Source organism: Drosophila biarmipes, chromosome 3R (genome assembly GCF_025231255.1).
Source record: "Drosophila biarmipes strain raj3 chromosome 3R, RU_DBia_V1.1, whole genome shotgun sequence".
In the NCBI taxonomy this organism is placed as follows: Eukaryota; Metazoa; Arthropoda; class Insecta; order Diptera; family Drosophilidae; genus Drosophila; species Drosophila biarmipes.
The window spans coordinates 12006418-12024811 of NC_066616.1; the positions used below are offsets into that span (position 1 = coordinate 12006418).

General features: G+C 46.6%; 3 protein-coding genes across 4 annotated transcripts; 1 reads left to right on the forward strand and 2 right to left on the reverse strand.

Annotated features, from left to right (window-relative positions):
• Positions 1–4: 4 nt before the first annotated feature.
• Positions 5–10254, reverse strand: LOC108031413 (serine/threonine-protein kinase ATM). 2 transcript variants are annotated; one of them, XM_050888778.1, is made up of 28 exons: positions 9967–10254; positions 9802–9910; positions 9566–9751; positions 9290–9510; positions 8890–9234; positions 7729–8832; positions 7491–7668; positions 7265–7434; positions 7086–7212; positions 6655–7022; positions 6336–6598; positions 6153–6285; positions 5805–6098; positions 5481–5751; positions 5049–5425; positions 4787–4984; positions 4588–4735; positions 4111–4528; positions 3891–4050; positions 3326–3838; positions 2956–3261; positions 1915–2896; positions 1689–1856; positions 1250–1626; positions 937–1189; positions 569–823; positions 319–509; positions 5–269 (listed from the first exon to the last, which is right to left on the reverse strand). In XM_050888778.1, exons 1-27 carry the CDS (start codon positions 10165–10167, stop codon positions 325–327), a joined length of 8310 nt encoding a protein of 2769 aa, XP_050744735.1. In that variant the 5' UTR covers positions 10168–10254; the 3' UTR covers positions 5–269; positions 319–324. The 2 variants fall into 2 exon arrangements, with proteins under 2 accessions (XP_050744735.1, XP_016960302.1); XM_017104813.3 differs by having other exon boundaries at positions 249–509.
• Positions 10255–10697: 443 nt separating this feature from the next.
• LOC108031414 (heat shock 70 kDa protein cognate 4) lies at positions 10698–14784 on the forward strand. Its single transcript, XM_017104814.2, has 2 exons — positions 10698–10837; positions 12487–14784. Exon 2 carries the CDS (start codon positions 12487–12489, stop codon positions 14440–14442), a length of 1956 nt encoding a protein of 651 aa, XP_016960303.1. The 5' UTR covers positions 10698–10837; the 3' UTR covers positions 14443–14784.
• Positions 14785–15219: 435 nt separating this feature from the next.
• On the reverse strand, positions 15220–18071 carry LOC108031415 (putative ammonium transporter 3). Its single transcript, XM_017104815.3, has 3 exons — positions 17136–18071; positions 16343–16738; positions 15220–16199 (listed from the first exon to the last, which is right to left on the reverse strand). Exons 1-3 carry the CDS (start codon positions 17555–17557, stop codon positions 15329–15331), a joined length of 1689 nt encoding a protein of 562 aa, XP_016960304.1. The 5' UTR covers positions 17558–18071; the 3' UTR covers positions 15220–15328.
• Positions 18072–18394: the final 323 nt, after the last annotated feature.

Genomic DNA, 18394 nt, shown 5'->3' on the forward strand with positions numbered 1-18394 from the left:
TTTGTGGCTGGTTTGCCGGATTATAACAAACAAGAAGGCAGCAATGTAGCAGTCGGCCTTGTTGATTACCTCTTAGGGTAGCCCAGCTCCTGGAAAACAAGCTTTGAAAAGCGGGTACTTTTTAAACGCCAGAAGTCGGTAGCAAAGATAATGCATATACCACTTGGGCGTTTCCCCCTTTGATAGCAAAAAGGCTTGTCACAACTATCGAGGAATGTACTTACGATCAGATTAAGCAGCCGAAAAAGTTTAGTACAAGTCGTATGAAACTTGTATTTAAGTTAGTAACTGGGTGGTAAATGTGATGTATGTACATACTTAGGCCTACAGTTGCGGGTCCCAGCCCGGAAAAAGCATGCAGAGATTGCTTGGTAGCGTGGCTTCGTTTATCAATCGCTCCACCTGGGCCTCCACATTTGAGTTGCCCAGTGTGCCGGCCTCCCTGCCCTCCAGCTTGTTTTGCACCAGGAGCAGAGCACGTTGGGCAACTAAGTTGACCGATTCCTCGCCTGTAACAATCGCAATGTTTATAAAAGAAATGTCATAGTTAAATACAACTTTGGCTCACCGGGTTGCTGTGATGACTGGCGAGATTTCTTCTTTTCGAGCACCCCCCAAATGAAGAGGGGATCGTACAGCAGAACCTCGAGTATGGTGGTAAAGACAGACTTGTACCGTCGCAGGATGTGCATGGTGGCCTCGCAGGATTTGGCAAAGACTCCTTTCGTCCCACAGATTCCCATGGGAGCCACAAAGTCCCGCGTCAGCCTAAAGGGAACGGTCTCTGGAGTGGTCTGGATTTTGCCCTGCTCAAAGGCAATACCTGCAAAATTGAGAAAAACAATATTATCTGCTGAACATCAACTCAAAGGTAGAAATTGCAAATTTAAAGCTCCCTTTTTTCGATCGTTTATCATTTCAAAATGTGCCCCTTACCAAAATCAATATGAATGACTTCCGCTGTCTGTTGGTCTATAAGGATATTTTGCGTGTGGCGGTCGCCCAGTCCCAGGACGTAGCCCACCATCGAGGTGGTGGCCACGCTGTTGGTGTAAGCCAATCGCCTCTCGAACCACACGCCCGGAATGGGGAACTTCTCCAGTAGGAAGTAGTGGAAAACGGGCTTTATATGCTCGCATATACGCTGGTAGATGGCATATCTCGCCTCCTTGGAGAGCTTTAGATGGTCCTGCAAATTTTAAGTGTATTAATAAAATCCAAAAATGTTCCTAACTTATATAAGACGCACCGCAGATAACTTGCGGCACTTGTTGTTGTTCCAGTCGTTCGGACGATATCGCGCATGTGCCCCTCCTTTGCCTTCCACCACCAAGTAGTGACCCACCGGAGTCGAGTTGGTGCACCACTCCAGGATGCCACTGCGCATGGACAGCGGAGTGACCTTATAGGTACGCAGCTTCAGCTTTCGCTCTATGAACTCGGAGTCCTGGTTGAGCAGCTCGTTGACAATTCCGAAAACCTGCTGCATCACGGCATCCTGCCGCAGATCGTCCTTTCCCTTGACCAGTTGCGCCCGCGTCTGACCATCGGAGCATAAGCACATAATCTTAACAGGCGCATTCAGTCCGCCACATTGGGTAATGGCATTGTTCCACTTGACGATGCCTGTGCCGAGAAAGATTTGGATATTCAGTGGCAAACTCTCATCCTATGCTTTTCCAACCCACTTGCTATTTTGTACTCCTTGCTGGGCATGACGGACAGCTCGAGGGTGGGGCAGTGCACAGCATTGAGATTCCGCCAGCGCCTGACCTTTTCGAACTGCTTCAGGCGCACAGAATCTGAGACCTGTTGATTGTTGTCCGTTTTGCCTTCGTTGGCAAATGTGATGAGGGCTGCAGAAAACAAGAAAAATTAAAGAACAAAGAAACTGAGTTATCCTTATCCTTGTACCTGGCAGTAGGGACTCCAGCTGCTTGCTGCATTCAGCCGCTGCGGCATTCTTTTCGCATATCTTGGCAATAATTTTACGAGCAACCCCGGACCGCTCAGTATTGCTGTCCTCACCATCCAGGTGGGCAAAGACAAACGGATACAGCTGGTAAAATGTGTGGTGCGGATGATCCTGGCCACAGTGCACCAGAAGGTCCATCAGACCCTTGAGCAGCCCCATGTTCTTAGAGTTGAGGCGGGCGGTCAGTTGGTTGGCAGCACAAATAAACTTATAGCTAGGCACCGAAAGAATCTCCTGTTTGATGGTCTGCTGCAGCTGCTCATTGGCGGCGTTGGTGAACCATAGCGAGATTATGCGATAAATGGCGGCGCTGGAAAAGCCGCTATCCAAGCGACAGTACGCCATATGGTTACGCAACGCCAGGCAAAGGTGCTGGGTTAGCATCTCGTCGATGTGCTTTAACTGACGCTCGTCCAGGCTTGCGTATCGCTTCATCTGGAGAGAAATGACGCGGCGGTCGTGGTTCTCGCGCTGGGTTACCTTCTCCGCCGCCTGGCGGTTCTGCTCGATGATGTCCTGCAACGTTACATATTCCTGCGAGTGGCGGTAGTCGTATAGCTGCTGGTACTCCCGATCTGCATACTTTGCCATTGCTGCATAGGCAGCTGTCCGGTGCTTACTGGCGAAGGCATCCAGCTGCTCCCAATCGAAGATGTCCCGATTTTTTTCGCTCAGCGTCTTGCGGTGCAGAACGAAGTCATCGATCAGCTTTAGGGAATTGTCAAAGTTGTGGGTCTGAACATGACTTAAGGTCTCGGCATTGCAGTCCAGCAGGAACTCGCCCTGCATCCGCAGCGCCGGAACTCGCTGGACACAGTAGACAAACTCATTGCTGTTGGTTACATACTCCAGGATGGCCTTGGCTATCTGCTGGTTGCCCATCTTCAGGTTCACCTCCGCATCTTCCAACAGAACGCTTATCTGAAATGGGAATATGCATGTTCTAAAATGTAGAAGAAAAGTTAAAAGAACTCATTAACCTTTGTGGACTCTCTGATGTTTGGGAGCTCTCGCAGGGTAACAATGTATTTGGCTGCAAGATTTATCTTGCCAGCACTTTTGCACTCCCCAATTCCTTTGAGCAGATACGTGTCCATGGGATTCTTCTGGTAGAACTCTTGCATTCTACGACTAGCTCTAGTTCCCGCCATCTTGAACAGAGCAATCTGATGTGCAATAAAGTATTCCTTACAAGAAAAATTGCCGTACTTGAGCTCCAATTCCTTTTGCCATTTGCCAAACATCTGGGTCATCTGGGCAGAATCCAGCTGTGTGCCGAACTGGATCTAAAGTGTACAGATATGCCAATGATCAGTAAAGATAATAGAATAGTCCACCGAAACCCTTCACCTGACAAAAGTCCTCTGCCTGCTGGAGGGAGCACAGCCAAGTCAGGTACTTGTACACACTCTGCAGACACTCCATGCTGATCTCCATAAAAATGTCGCGTACGCAGCTATAGGCCAGGGCGATGGCCGACAAGCTGTTCTCCTCCTCTCGCTGCCCGATGCTCTTGAGGGCCACGAAGTGATGACGCTTGAACTCCTGCTCCAGATTCAACGATGTCTTAGCCCCCGTCTGCACCTGCTGATGCTTTGCATCCGTTAGTGAATCCCACTGTCCAAGGCGCCAGAAGATCTCGTAGTCTGGCTCTACATTCTGATGTTGCTGCAGTTTGGCAAACGACCACAATCCGTTGCCTTTCATTATATCCACGCAGAGTTGACTGCTGGCCCTGTCTAGATGATCTGACTCCAACAGAATGGTGGATAGACTGGTACCCTGGCCGAGGAAATCCAAACGTGAGCGCATGGGATTCACAAAACCTGGAATGGCATCCAGACAGCCAATGGATTCGTAGGCCTGCAAAGATTTCCTTTTAGCTTAAGTGTATTTAAGCCATTAAATTGAAAACCTTTTTCGCATCCGCTTGAAAAGCTTCGCTGTCGAAAAGATTGGCTCGATCTATAGGGTTCGCTGAGCAGGCCCAGAGCTCCAGATACATAATGCTCAGGAAATAGGCCTGACAATGATTGCTGGCCATGACCACATTGCTCAGATTTACGGGAATGCTCCTGAGTAGGGAAATTTACATTTGACTCACTTGTTCATTAAGTTTCGCCAAATTCCCTTACCATTCATTGACGATCCGGATGGACTCGCAGATATGCAGGAACCTATTGATAGCTCTTTTGTTGTGGAAAATCTCCTTAGAATTCGGAGACTTCGAGCTGGCAAAACTTTCAAAAAAGTAATCCAACATTGCGCATAGACTCTTCAGGTGATTCTCTTTGTTTTCCAGCATTAATTTAATGAACGGCTGCAGGCAGGTCTTGGCAAAGGCAAAAGACTTTGCTGCCAGACCATCGAATCCCATCCAGCCGCACTTTTGAAACACTTGTGAGACAAAGGCGCACATCCAAGACTCGTAGTTTAGGCCTTGCGAAGCTTTAAGTATCGACAACCAATCAATGCTAGGAATTTGCTTGTGGGAATTCAGGAAACTTGATTTCGAAGACTTGTCCATAAAGATTTCAAGATTCGTAAAGCAACCTATAAAATATACAAAGGTATATTTATATATTTTTATTATTAAGCTAACATGTATTTACCAATAATATTTGCTCCAGGTTTACTATTAACCACCTGGATAGTCACAAGCAAAAGATCCGTATGAGTTTTGGGATCGAACTGGAATAAGGATTTGTCCAAGTACTTGCATACTACGCCCAAAAACACCTCCATGGGCTCATCTTTTGACTGCAAATAAAGGGAGTTAAGTAGTGATGGGTCTAAAGTTTTTATACTAACCTCCCCGAACGATTCGAAGTCAGTTTGAAAATAGTAAGAAATATTGGATAATTTTAGCGGTCCTATTTGAGCCAGGCACTTAAGAGCATCTAAACTGCTAGACTTATTATGCGAATCCCGTGTCATTTGAATGAGCTTTTTGATAAGCTCAATTAATAGCACCTCGTTTTCTTGCAGCTTATCTTTGTGCTCGGCAATCTTTTGGGGAAATGGTAATGTTATTGAAAGCAATATTACCCAAATGCAGCTCTTTTTAACTCACATATTCCCTTAAGTCTCGCAGTCTTTCTGCGGTGGGACTTGACAGAAAAGAGCGCAGATAACTGGCCACATCCGTCTTATCAATGTTGGGCAGATTAGACTTGTATTCTTCTCGGAGGGGCTTGAGAAACTCGCAATCCATGGTCTCTTCTAGAAACGAATTAAGGTTGATCAGGTTTTTGTATTCCTTCAAAATTTGCAGTACAAGTCCACTGGCTTTGTCTTTTACTGATTTCGCTTCACAGAGCAAATGAAAACTGCTCAAAAGTTTAGCTATCTCTCCTATGTGATTTTTAAACTCAGGCTGGCCAAAGATGGGTTTATCCAGCAAGAGTTCCATGAAGGTTAGAACAGACATCTGGACGCGGCTGAATTTGGCTGAAATGAGTTAGCTTTAGAGAAACCACACGTTTTCGTTATTTTCTGAACTCACTGTGAAGCAGAAACCGAACCACAAAAAACCAAATATCGCGAACAAAGTAGGAACACTGGGTGACGGAGGTTTCATTGTCAAAAGCCGCATCGTAGACAGCGTCAGCGATTACGCTATAGAGAAAAAACTCGCGCAAAGCCTGGTCCGAAAAGGTGGCAGTGAAGCAATTGGCTTTCAAGCGCCCGAATAGATCCACCAACATACGGGAATGTTTAATTTGAAGTATGGCCATGGACTTTCTTCGACTGTCCAAAGGTGAAGGTGTGGGGTCCTAAAGAAAACCGAATTAGAAGTCACATTTCAAATACTTTTCCTAATACTTACAATATGCCATTTAAGACAATTGAAGAGCGACTCCTTGGTCAGACTATACCAACTCCGACTTCTGCTGCACGGCGCCAGGGAACCGAACAATGTAATCATCTCCTGCGGATCGTGGAGCAAGCTGACTACACAGCAAAGAGTCTCCACATTAAGTTCCACATCTGTGGCATTCAGTTGGGAGTAGCTGAGATTCTCCGTCAACACTTGGTGATGATCTGTGAAGTCCTTGCCCTCACTTTCGCTGCAGCAGCTGCTTTTGTGAAGCAAAAATGAGGCCACAATGGGAAGGGCCACCTGGAAGAACAATGAATTAATTTTTTGATCCAAGCAGACATCTTAAAATCTTACCTCCTCGCTAATTGTTTTACTACATTTTTCTATATCCTCTGTTTTTCCATAGAGATAGGTATAAGCCATAATTTCATTGGCATGAACTTTGCGGAATTCGCTCTTTCGTGCATAACAAAGATAGTACGGAAACCTGGTAAGAGGGGAAATATAACTTTTCTCAGATTCGCCAAAATATCTCACTTGGAAATGGGCCAGCGCTGGGAGCTCCATTTGTGAAGAAGGACGCCGGCAAAAGGTTGTATAAGATCGCGCATAGTTTGTCCATAGTCGGGAACAATGCTTTGCAGGGAATTAAATTCACTTTCGCTGGGCCTGTGCAGGGCGCATTGGTGCAGCAGCTCCTTCAGCGCAATCTCTTGGTGAAACGAACTGCGTAGGAAGAAGGCAATCAGCATTTGAACAATAACCGCAGTGCTGTTGTGAGAGGCATCATCATTGTTGAACTGAATACACAAAATGTTTCAATAATAAAGATAAAGATAAGTTATCCTTTGCCCACCGTCAGCTTCTTGAACTCGATGCTGTCGAAGAGCTCCTGGCAGAACTCCCAGTGAGTCTGGGAGTGCCCAATGGCATCGCTAGTCACACAGTCCGTTTGCAAAAGAATGGTGAACGTGAAAAGTGTGGCAAATCGCACTTCCAAAGTGGGCATGGTGATGAATTTAGCAGTGGACTTGCATATCACAGTAAAGTTCTCCAACAGGTAAATGTCCGGACAGCGCTGCGCAATAAGTCCCACACAACGCACAATTTTTGCTGTTAAATGGGATGTGTAGGACTTCTTAAGGGCAATCCTTAATAGAGAGTTAATGGCCATTAGCATGTCGTCCAAGTGATGTTCCATTTTGCAAACAAAGTAAAAAATTGCTAGAAAGAAATTCAGTAATCAGGATATCTTATATGTTCTACAAAAGTTTAGTCTCAACTTACTGGGCATATGATCAACCACTTGATCAATAACATCCAAATCCTGATGATGATTTTGAAAAAGTGTCTTTAGTTTGTTCACTAACCAAATGCTGGATGCATCAGAAACGCTCTGGCAGCTGCATAACATCTTTAATAAGAGATTTTTTAATTACGGATTATTGTTCCGAGATTTTATTTACCTTGGCTACAATGAGCACATCTGGAGGAAGCCACCGCATTGTCACCTTGGATATGTGCCCGAATGCTTCATCCCTATGTGAACTAAAGGCACAAAGGCCAGCCAAAATATTAAGGCACTGAGCGGTTATGGTCCAATGATCAGCATTTTCAGATCTCTCCCTCTGCATGCCTAAAAAATAGTAACTGTAAGTACTTAGGAAAAAATAGAATCTAAAACTTCATTACAATGCAGCTTTAAAGCAGCGCCAACAAAATCGAGAAACATTTCGAGTGGCTGCCTTTCCAAATAATTAAGTAGAACCGAATTCGTTCTGAATACTTCAAGAGCAGCGATTTCCAAGCGCAAAATCTCGCGCAAATCACTTTCATCTAGCATCTCAGGGCTGTTAGCCTTGTACTGAAACTAAATCAGGTGTTATAAAACAAGCCGCTTATTTAGAAATGTAACACCATCTCAACCCACCTCAATATGGCTAAGGTACACCCCAATCCGTTTGATCAGGGGGCAGGTAGTAAAGTTATCCGCATTAAAAACCTTGTAATACAAAAGTCTTTCCATTGTGCAGGACAATCTCAACAGACTGTTCAGATTCTTCAGTAAGGCAGCGGGATTGTTCTCCTTAGCTATCTGAAAGTTCAGGCCGCGCATTAGGCAATCATAGTTTGTTTGAAACAAACAATTCTTCGTTTCGCTCTGCAGCTGAGTGATTGACATAAAGGGAGCTGCGTATTCCTTGTCCAGGCAGATCAGTTGCTTGTTGTACTTGTAGGCCAAGAGATGTTGTTCCATGGAAACCACCACAGTTGCTGGGCCGGAGATCTCCTCCAGCTGCTGCACGTCCAGAAAGTTGATGATACTGATGGCAAAGGTATCGGCCTGCAGGTGGGAATCTATACTGGCTATATTGTGTATCAACTGAGCGGTGTTATTTCGGTCCCCACTGCCATAGGCCCAGGCTATGATAGGCTCCAGATCCGCAGAGGCCTTATCCTGACCACATTTGTCTGCATGAATAAAGATCTCACGAATAGTAGCAAAGCATTCGTTGCGCTTTAACATCTCGTTGGTGGTGATGTTGTGCAGCAGACTGCTGGCCATCTTTTGATTTAGTTTATTGTGCCTAATCAGCAACTGCAGCACCAATTGCTTCTCCTTTATCTCTTCACTGTTGGTGGTGGTCTCGGAGATCAAATGGTTCACCATCTGATTCCATTGGTCCTCCAGAAAACCCTCGTTTATGGATTTAGACTGTAAAAGCTCCTGTTCCTTGTTCAGAATACTCGTCAGACATAAGCGAAGATTTCGAAGATTTCGTGCATTGCCGTACATTTGCATAACTTCCGCCACTGTGGTCAGCGCCTGCTGATAGTTAGCCACATTCAGGAGCACACCACTCAGCTGGAGAAGTTCAGCGAAGATGGCAAACCAGACGTCATTGAAGATCGTGTCTTTTTGGTCTATCAGGCCAAATATAATATCCATTTTATCGGCAGGCTTTGCGACCTTTTTCGGTGCATCGCCTTCTCCATTCTCATCTTTCTTTTTTGTCTCTACGTGCCACAGAACCTAAAGAATAAAATAATATCTCAATGTTATACATAGTGAACAGAGAATTAAGCTTACAATATACATGACCAAGGCGGACATCTTGATAAATGGCTCCGAAAATTTGTCATTGTTTAGTTGCGCGGATTTGTAGCGAGCCAACGAATTCTTACGGATCTCCACGTAGACTATTGTTTTTAGCCTTAACAGAGTTTGCGGCCACTTCTCCTGAATAGGCACACCGAGAGTATTAAAATCACACTTGTCCAACTTGGGATATAACGAATACAGAGACTTTGTGACGCACTGGAAGAACAGATTTCTGGTGTCGTCCCGGAAAACATCCTCGTCGTGGAACTCGCATAGTTTGGGTAGGATCTCCTGAGCATGAACGCTCAATTGGTGATGGTAGTTAACAGAAAGCTGGGGGATTAGTGGAAAGCGTTAGACCTGATCAGAGATCGTGTCCGTATCTTACCTCCGAGGCGAATAATAAATAGAGTCGAACAATCTCTATTTTTCTGGCTGCATTTGCGCAGCGTGCAAAGTTGCTAAGCTCAGGCAAGTATTCCACTAGATCTACATGCAGTTGAACCCGATCCTTGGCTAAAGTTACGGTCTTAGTGATGCACTTTAGTATCCTGGTGCGCAGGGCCTCATCCTTTTCCACATTCAACTCAAACAGGTAGGAGAGGATGCCTGAAAAAGCAAGCTTAGTGTATGGGAGTGACTTTTTAAGAAATGATTCCCTTACGGCTGTACTCGTTAATCTTCAAGTCACGCACATAGCTGGCCGACGAGTACAGGGCCCTATCTAGCAAGCTGATAATCCGGTCTCCAAAGAACTTCACCACCACCCTCATCTTTATGCCCTCCTCGAACGCATTGAAGATGCTTGTCTTGGCCAGAAAGTGTCCACTTCCGGCGTTCTGCATCCCAGCTGTAGATCACACATTAGATTAGCGAACATTTCAAGTTCTCAGGGGTTACCTTCCAAGTTAAATTGGGTGATCTTGTCGAGAACATTGTCGTACAAATAGTTTTTGCCCGCCAAAGTCTTGAAGGACTTTTCATTGGCATCCTCAAGGGCTCCAGCATGCTGTGATCATGGTGATATTCTTAATTTGATATTTTTAGGGACAAAGGTATTTATACCTTGATAAGGGCCTCTTTCGACGCTTCAAAGACTTCGGTCCAGGACAGATCACATCTTTTGCTCAGGAATAAAGTGTTTAGATCCTCCCTGCAGTTGGAGAGCTTTTCGTCTAGTTTTTCAACGCCCTTGTTCCGGCTGGCCGGCTTTCCGGACTGCAGTTCGCCGATGATGCGCTGGATATCGTTCAGCAGTCCACTCATTCTGGCAGCCGTGCATCCATTAATGCCGCTAAAAGCTTAATTCTAACAATTATTTGCAACTAAACAAAAATATCTCTCAAATTGAACTTAGAGTGACCGTAGCTAAAGCGCCAAAAAAAAAAACCGCGAGTAAAGTTCAGCAGTGCGTACAACACATCTGAGTGATGTTTTCAGATTTCTATCAATAGCCTTTGCACAACGCATTTTTGCAACTGGGAAAGGACCACTTAATTCTTTGCACAATCTAAGCAAAATATATGTTAAGGCATGGGTTGGGCCGTCAAATTTGACAACGTACACTTTAACAATTCATGGTTAAACAATTAATGGTTAATATCCCTTTTATTGGTAAAATTTCTTTAATATTTAGAAACAGAATAAGCTAGTTATTTTGTCAACCGTCCCGGGCACATTATGGTCTGTGGGAACAGATAATTAGGGTGAACTCTGAATTTTAGCGGGAATTTCTGGTTGTCCGAGAGCATTTGGAGGGAAAGCGTTTTCGCCAACTGGTCACGCTAAGCAACCTCTATAAAAGGCCTCCGCACATTTCCATCAGTGTATTTGAAAAAAAACGCCAGCCAGTTTGGTCGAAGGTGCGGCAGATTAAAAGTGAAGTAGCAATTAAACGGTTATATTTTAGTACGTTCTAACAAACAACACACACAAGGTAAGCATTTATTTACAATTCATTTGGTTGTTGTAGAAAGTGCATTTCAAATCTGTTTGCCGGAGAGGAGTTATCCACCTAACCACGTGTTTTTGGCGGCCCTTTGCTATTTAATCAATACCTGCATACTAAGCGAAACTTCTCGAACTTTCGACCCCAAATGAGTAACGCTTCACCCATACTCATTCACGTTCATAATGGCATTCGTACATTATCGAGTACTAATTAAAAGGCAGCCTAATTAGCCAACTGAATATTCTGGAAAGTAGATAGCTGAATTCTGACTAATTGCATATTAGCAGTGGAAACGTGATTGCGCTTATCTGGAATATTCCACTGGAAAATGTGCCGCTTCACACACTGCAGCAAAAGATGCCTTGCCTGTGTGCGTCTGTGTAGAGAAAACTTGCGTCATCCATCGGGTGTCTTGACATTGCTGTTTATTTTTTTTTTGTTTCCAATAACCAATGTTCAACTTACTCATCCTACTTGCAAATTTATTTGGAGTGTCATTGAGTTTTTGCTGGAATATTCCAGTGGGGGAAAAATATGCGGCTTCTTCCACGCACACACGCACATGCTTCTGCATGTGTTCGCATTGGATACTCAATCAGAACCTCAAAAAGCGATAGAAACACGCTTGATTCCCACCCAGACAGCTGAGTCAGATAAACATGGGTTATAAATAGCCTCTTAACATCCATAAATTTATACTTTATGCGGGGTTTTCAATTATATTTAGCCAGAAAACACACGTTGCCAACCGGCATCCAAAGTGCGGGCACGTGTGTGTCTGTGAGCGGGTAAAACTCATGCATACGAATCGGGCCATCGACACACTGGTTGTCCCTTTCTCACGCACCGCATGAAACACCCTCCAAAATGACCTGGCTCGGCGGCGTGGTTCCACGACTGTGCCAGTGTGTGTGCGCGTGTGTTTGCGATTTTAGCATTCCAGAATTTTCGTCTTTGTCCATGCGGTTTCTTAAGTTTTTTTTTTTGCGCACTTCGCAGAAAAGTGGTGGCAGCTGTGTACGGCCGCCATTTAAAGTTCTCTCCCAGCCGATCCGATCCGGCATTGATCTTGCCGTTTTATGAGCAAACTCTCCCGGCCGTTGCCATTAGTCATAGCTCGTGGTTCGCCAATTTCGGCAACCCGTTTGAGACGAACATGCGGCGTAAAAGGCGCGACGAAACGAAATGCTGGCTGTAAAAGGCGAAATAAGATGGCGGTTTAAGTAGGAAGCAAAATGTGGTCTACATTTCCTTGGTCGTCATGAGCACGCATTCAGCAACCCCTAAATACATGGGAAGAATAGTTTCCCATGGCCCCTTGGACTTGGGTCAATAGGTCACTCAATTTCAATTAATATGGTTTAGTTTCAACATATTAAAATATTTTTTTTGTTATATATTTGATGCAATGATTTCGTCCCACCTTTTTTCCTGTGTACGAATTGGCTCCACACAATTCCCATCGTAGCCTTCGTTGTTTTTCCCATCTATCTAGTTCAAAAACAGCTGTCGACCCTCGGAATCACTTTTCTCATTGGCAAATTTCCCATTGTTTTGAGCACAGTTTTATATTTTTGTATAAAAACCGACAAAAGTAAATAACTTATCGTAACGCCCGTTGTAATCCGTTTCAGATGTCTAAAGCTCCTGCTGTTGGTATTGATTTGGGCACCACCTACTCGTGCGTGGGCGTGTTCCAGCATGGCAAGGTCGAGATCATCGCCAACGACCAGGGTAATCGTACCACTCCATCCTATGTTGCCTTCACCGATACGGAGCGTCTGATCGGCGACGCCGCCAAGAACCAGGTGGCGATGAACCCGACCCAGACGATCTTCGATGCCAAGCGTCTGATTGGCCGCAAGTTCGAGGACTCCGCTGTGCAGTCGGACATGAAGCACTGGCCCTTCGAGGTGGTCAGCGCCGATGGCAAGCCCAAGATCCAGGTGACCTACAAGGACGAGAAGAAGACCTTCTTCCCCGAGGAGATCTCCTCGATGGTGCTGACCAAGATGAAGGAGACCGCCGAGGCCTACCTGGGCAAGACTGTGACCAACGCTGTCATCACCGTGCCGGCCTACTTCAACGACTCTCAGCGTCAGGCTACCAAGGATGCCGGAACCATCGCCGGCCTGAACGTGCTGCGTATCATCAACGAGCCCACGGCCGCGGCCATCGCCTACGGTCTGGACAAGAAGGCCGTTGGAGAGCGCAACGTGCTCATCTTCGATCTGGGCGGCGGCACCTTCGATGTGTCCATCCTGTCGATCGATGACGGCATCTTCGAGGTCAAGTCCACTGCCGGAGACACGCATCTGGGTGGTGAGGACTTCGACAACCGTCTGGTCACCCACTTCGTGCAGGAGTTCAAGCGCAAGCACAAGAAGGATCTGACCACCAACAAGCGTGCCCTGCGTCGTCTGCGCACTGCCTGCGAGCGCGCAAAGCGTACCCTGTCCTCCTCCACCCAGGCCAGCATTGAGATCGACTCTCTGTTCGAGGGTACCGATTTCTACACCTCGATCACCCGTGCCCGTTTCGAGGAGCTGAACGCCGATCTGTTCCGCAGCACCATGGACCCCGTGGAGAAGGCTCTGCGTGACGCCAAGCTGGACAAGTCGGTCATTCACGACATCGTGCTGGTCGGTGGCTCCACCCGTATCCCCAAGGTGCAGCGCCTGCTGCAGGACCTGTTCAACGGCAAGGAGCTGAACAAGTCGATCAACCCCGATGAGGCTGTGGCCTACGGTGCTGCCGTCCAGGCCGCCATTCTGCACGGCGACAAGTCGCAGGAGGTGCAGGATCTGCTGCTGCTCGATGTGACCCCGCTGTCGCTGGGTATCGAGACCGCCGGAGGTGTGATGAGCGTGCTGATCAAGCGCAACACCACCATCCCGACCAAGCAGACCCAGACCTTCACCACCTACTCTGACAACCAGCCCGGTGTGCTGATCCAGGTTTACGAGGGCGAGCGTGCCATGACCAAGGACAACAACCTGCTCGGAAAGTTCGAGCTGTCGGGCATCCCCCCCGCACCCCGTGGCGTGCCCCAGATCGAGGTGACCTTCGACATCGACGCCAACGGCATCCTCAACGTGACTGCCCTGGAGCGTTCGACCAACAAGGAGAACAAGATCACCATCACCAACGACAAGGGACGTCTGTCCAAGGAGGACATCGAGCGCATGGTCAACGAGGCCGAGAAGTACCGCAACGAGGATGAGAAGCAGAAGGAGACCATCTCCGCCAAGAACGGCCTGGAGTCGTACTGCTTCAACATGAAGGCCACCCTCGACGAGGACAACCTGAAGTCCAAGATCTCGGACTCTGACCGCACCGTCATCCTGGACAAGTGCAACGAGACGATCAAGTGGCTGGATGCCAACCAGCTGGCCGACAAGGAGGAGTACGAGCACCGCCAGAAGGAGCTGGAGGGTGTGTGCAACCCGATCATCACCAAGCTGTACCAGAGCGCCGGTGGTGCTCCCGGTGGCATGCCCGGCGGTCCCGGAGGCATGCCTGGAGCTGCTGGACCCGGAGCTGCTTCCGGAGCCGGCGGTGCTGGCCCCACCATCGAGGAGGTCGACTAAATCATTCACCAACCAACACCCTCCCCCCAAAACGCAACCATACAGTAACAGTTCTCCAAAAGAATTACCAACCAAACACAGTAGAGGAGTTGCTTAAGCAAAACTTGGATTCTAAATTAGAAACTCGCCAAACATTAAACAAAAACTGAACACCCCCAACTCAGCAAACGGGTCAAACGACAACTGCTCCCGATAATCATTTATATAAATTATAAATTCATACTAGAACAAAACCAAACACACTGCTCCATAATAATATATATTATATTATTGTCATCGATCGATCATCCAAACAATATTTGCTTGTACTTGAATTCAATAAATTAATTTGAGAATTGCAAAGGCTGGTTAATTATTTCGCAAAATCGCTTTTATTTTCTGGGTTCATAATATGGAAATTTAATCTAGTGCCCCTTTTGTTGGATAACATTTGTTAATATTTCTACGTTATCTTATCTCAATGCCTGTGTGCAGAGTAAAACATATTTAAATGGTTTCCACACAGGTGGGGCTGATAAGGAATAGATTGAGATAGTGTTTCAGAGCATGGGTAGCTTTGCTTTGGGTGGGGTTATCGGGAGGTTGGGTCCTCTTAACTACTAGAATTTTCTAACTTGAAAAAAATATAGAGAGTATTAAAATGCAGCTATGCAGCAATGCAAAGTATTTGTATTTCCCACCAACACTACCTTTTTTGTGCAATTAATAGACGATTAGTCACTGGTATACAGAAAAGTCTAGACTTCTTTGATAAAAATTAAACTGACGTAGCCGAAATTTCTAGAGATATATCATCAGATTTTATTGCTGGTTTTTTCCACTTGACTATTGGCTACGAGTTCTCTAAGTATACTAAACGTGACTAAGACATTGTAAGTAAAAAGACCTAATCGACCCAGGCAAAGTTCGGGTCCTTTTCCAGCCTAGGAGCCTGGCCAATGACGGGTAACTCGCTGTTGTTGGCTCTGTAAAGACCACCGCTGACGCTCTGCCTGGCGGGGATCCGCCGGGTAAAGACGTTGCCCGCCGTTCTGGGCTTAAAGGTGATATCCGCATGCGACTGGCCGGCGTCCATCTTCAGGTTGGCCCGCGGGCCACTTACCTGCTCCAGATAGGACTGCCACTGCTGCAGCTTGTCCTCCGCCGCGCGCAGCTGATCGAGGCTCCGCTCGTGGCCAGGATTAATGCCAATGGGCTGGATGCCGGCTATATCCTTGAGGTCCACCTTAATGGGCGCCAGGGCGGAGATGGCGCGCGATAGTCCGATTTGTGAGTGGCGAATGCGGTGCTCGGTGAGATCGGCGCCCAGCAGCTCCTCGTGCGGATCCATGCGAATGGGTATGATCTTGTTGATCACGAACAGCAGCAGGAAGGTGGAGCAGATGCCCCAGCAGGCCAGGCAGAACGCCGAGAGCGTCTGAACTCCCAGCAGATACCAGCCGCCTCCTTTGAACAAGCCACTGCGCCCGTTGGTGGTGTCCAGCGGGATGGGGTTGTCGGCAAACAGTCCCACGGCTATTACGCCCCAGATGCCGCAGACTCCGTGCACGGCACTGGCGCCGACCGGATCATCCACGCCCATGCGATCGAAGAGCGGCATGGCCAGGACGCAGAGGAGCGATCCGATGGCTCCAATTACCAGGGCCTCCCAGGCGCGGTACAGAAAGCATCCGGCCGTGATGGACACCAGAGAGCCAAGGACTCCATTGATGAGGTCCATAATGTCCAAGCCGCCTCCATGGCGCCAGAAGGAGTATCTATCAGGAACATAAAGCTCATTAGAATGGGTTTTTTTTTTAATTGTAGAAGACTTGTTTGAAAATGGAAATCTACAGTCAATTTAATGATTGACATGAATTTGTATATATTTAACACAGAATGGGGATATCTTTTAACTTACATGGAGCTGGTGAAGCCGCCGCCAAAAGACCCCATCATGGTCATAACCGCCGCACGGGCCGCGTACTGCCACTTAGCCCCACTCACGCCGTAGGTGCTGCCCGAGTTGAAGGCCAGCCAACCCCACCAGAGAACAAAGAGGCCCATGCAGGCGTTTACTGGGTTGCCCAGGGGCAGCGGATCGAATCCCTCGGAGTAGCGACCCAGGCGGGGACCCAGCATGGCGGCGGAGGCGAAGGCGGAGGCACCTCCAATTAGGTGCACAGGTCCGCTGCCCGCGATGTCCACTGCCCCGAGCTTGTTGAGGAACCCATGCTCGCCCCACACCCAGCCAGCGGGAATGCAGTAGACGGCGGTGTTCAGGAAGGAGAACAGGCAGTATGCCTTGAAGTTGCAACTGGTATGATACAAAGAATATATAAAACATAAAATATCACTAAAATACATATTAATTAATACTATCAAATTAATATATTTGTAATTCTTTAATATTTACCAAACATATATAATCGCATAAACTTGTTGGGCACTAATTATTAACATTTTTGTATTGCATACTTTTTGGAGCGGAATCTTAAAAGGTTATAATTAAATTCTAGTTAACAAGATTATTTCGTTTGAAAATTATAAACGAAAATATAAAATGAAATTGTCGCTCTGAGCAATTTGAATCAATGAATGTAACAGTAATTTCCAGGGCGCAGCTTATTGATGCCTGTGGGCGGACCGAGTTTTGTATTAAAGGACTCAACTTGTGATGATAATCAAGAGTAGGATGTGTACTTTATACCCACCGCTCGGCCATGGCCCCGCTGACAATGGTTGTGGCCGTGGTGGCGAACGACAGTTGGAACAGGAAGGCCGCGAAGATCTGGCCCATCAGGGCATCGCCCACCGGCGGATCCAGCAGGAAGTCCCCGATGGCGATGAATGGATTGGACAAGGGACCGCGGCCAAAGCTCATTCCGTAGCCGAAGAGCCAGTAGGTGAATCCGCCCAGCACAATGTCGATCACGTTCTTCATCATGATGTTCACCTCGTTCTTGATGCTCACACAGCCGGACTCCAGCATGCCGAATCCCGTTTGCATGGTGAAGATGATGAAGGAGGAGGTCAGCACCCAGTTGGTGTCCTCCACGGAGAGGTCGTACAGGCCGGGAATCACATAGTTGCTGTGATTCCTCGGCGCACTGGGGGTTCCTGTCGCGTTGTTCATTTCCGTGTCCGTTTGGTTGGTCGGGCGATCGACAACTGCCAAAATAGGTAGAAAACCCGACTCCGAGTGTACAAATACACGAGAGTTACAAATTACCCGAATTTAATTTAAATGCAACCTAATCACCGTTCAGCAATCGCAGATTATTCGCTGTGCGTGTTTTTCGCGACCCACTAATCTGTTGTTGGTGGCACACGGCTACGGCCCTTTGAGTTTTAAACTTGACACTGGCTTGCATGCCGGGTGCATTTTGCAAAATTAATGAGCTCGTTTCGCGTTCATTGAATTTAACTTTAAATCAGCTGAATCCGAGATGTGCTTAGAATGCTTCAACTCATTAAAATCTATTTCGACCTCGCAAATCTTAAGTGGGTTCGCGGTTAAACTTATTTTAAAAATAACTAAAATAGCTTAGCTTAGGTAAATATTGAAAAAAATGGATGGGGACTTAGACTCGGATAATTTTTGTTGGTAGCCTTTAATAATGGGCCATAAAGCCTTCTAAGAGGAGGTATATTTTGCACTTTCCAATCCTTTATTCTTTTATTTTATTTGATTTGATAAGCCAAAAAATGATTGTATTAGTAATTAAAGAAACATGAGTTAAGCCTGTTACGATGAAACATTATAAACAGGCTCCCTAGAAAAATAGTTGTCCCTGAGAAGCAAACTTAAAACAAAGGATCTTATGATGCTATTTTTAATTTAACAATTATTCAATTTTATCCTCCGGAACTGAGAACGTTTCTCTTCTCCTTTTTTATCTGCACACAAGCGACCGTTACAATTTCGAAAAGGACGTTCCACAAGGACTTTTTGCTCTGCCCTGGAACTGGT

What these genes read in the sequence shown, in the direction of transcription:
- LOC108031413 (XM_050888778.1), bottom strand. Translation starts at nt 10,167, where the DNA reads ATGAGTGGACTGCTGAACGATATCCAGCGCATCATCGGCGAACTGCAG. An exon ending in ATTTATTATTCGCCTCGGAG is followed by an intron (nt 9,235 to 9,289) that starts GTAAGATACGGA and finishes CTAATCCCCCAG; the next exon opens with CTTTCTGTTAACTACCATCA. An exon ending in CCAGTCATCACAGCAACCCG is followed by an intron (nt 510 to 568) that starts GTGAGCCAAAGT and finishes CGATTGTTACAG; the next exon opens with GCGAGGAATCGGTCAACTTA.
- LOC108031414 (XM_017104814.2), top strand. Translation starts at nt 12,487, where the DNA reads ATGTCTAAAGCTCCTGCTGTTGGTATTGATTTGGGCACCACCTACTCG.
- LOC108031415 (XM_017104815.3), bottom strand. Translation starts at nt 17,557, where the DNA reads ATGAACAACGCGACAGGAACCCCCAGTGCGCCGAGGAATCACAGCAAC. An exon ending in AGCGGGGCCATGGCCGAGCG is followed by an intron (nt 16,739 to 17,135) that starts GTGGGTATAAAG and finishes GTATCATACCAG; the next exon opens with TTGCAACTTCAAGGCATACT. An exon ending in GGCGGCTTCACCAGCTCCAT is followed by an intron (nt 16,200 to 16,342) that starts GTAAGTTAAAAG and finishes TGTTCCTGATAG; the next exon opens with ATACTCCTTCTGGCGCCATG.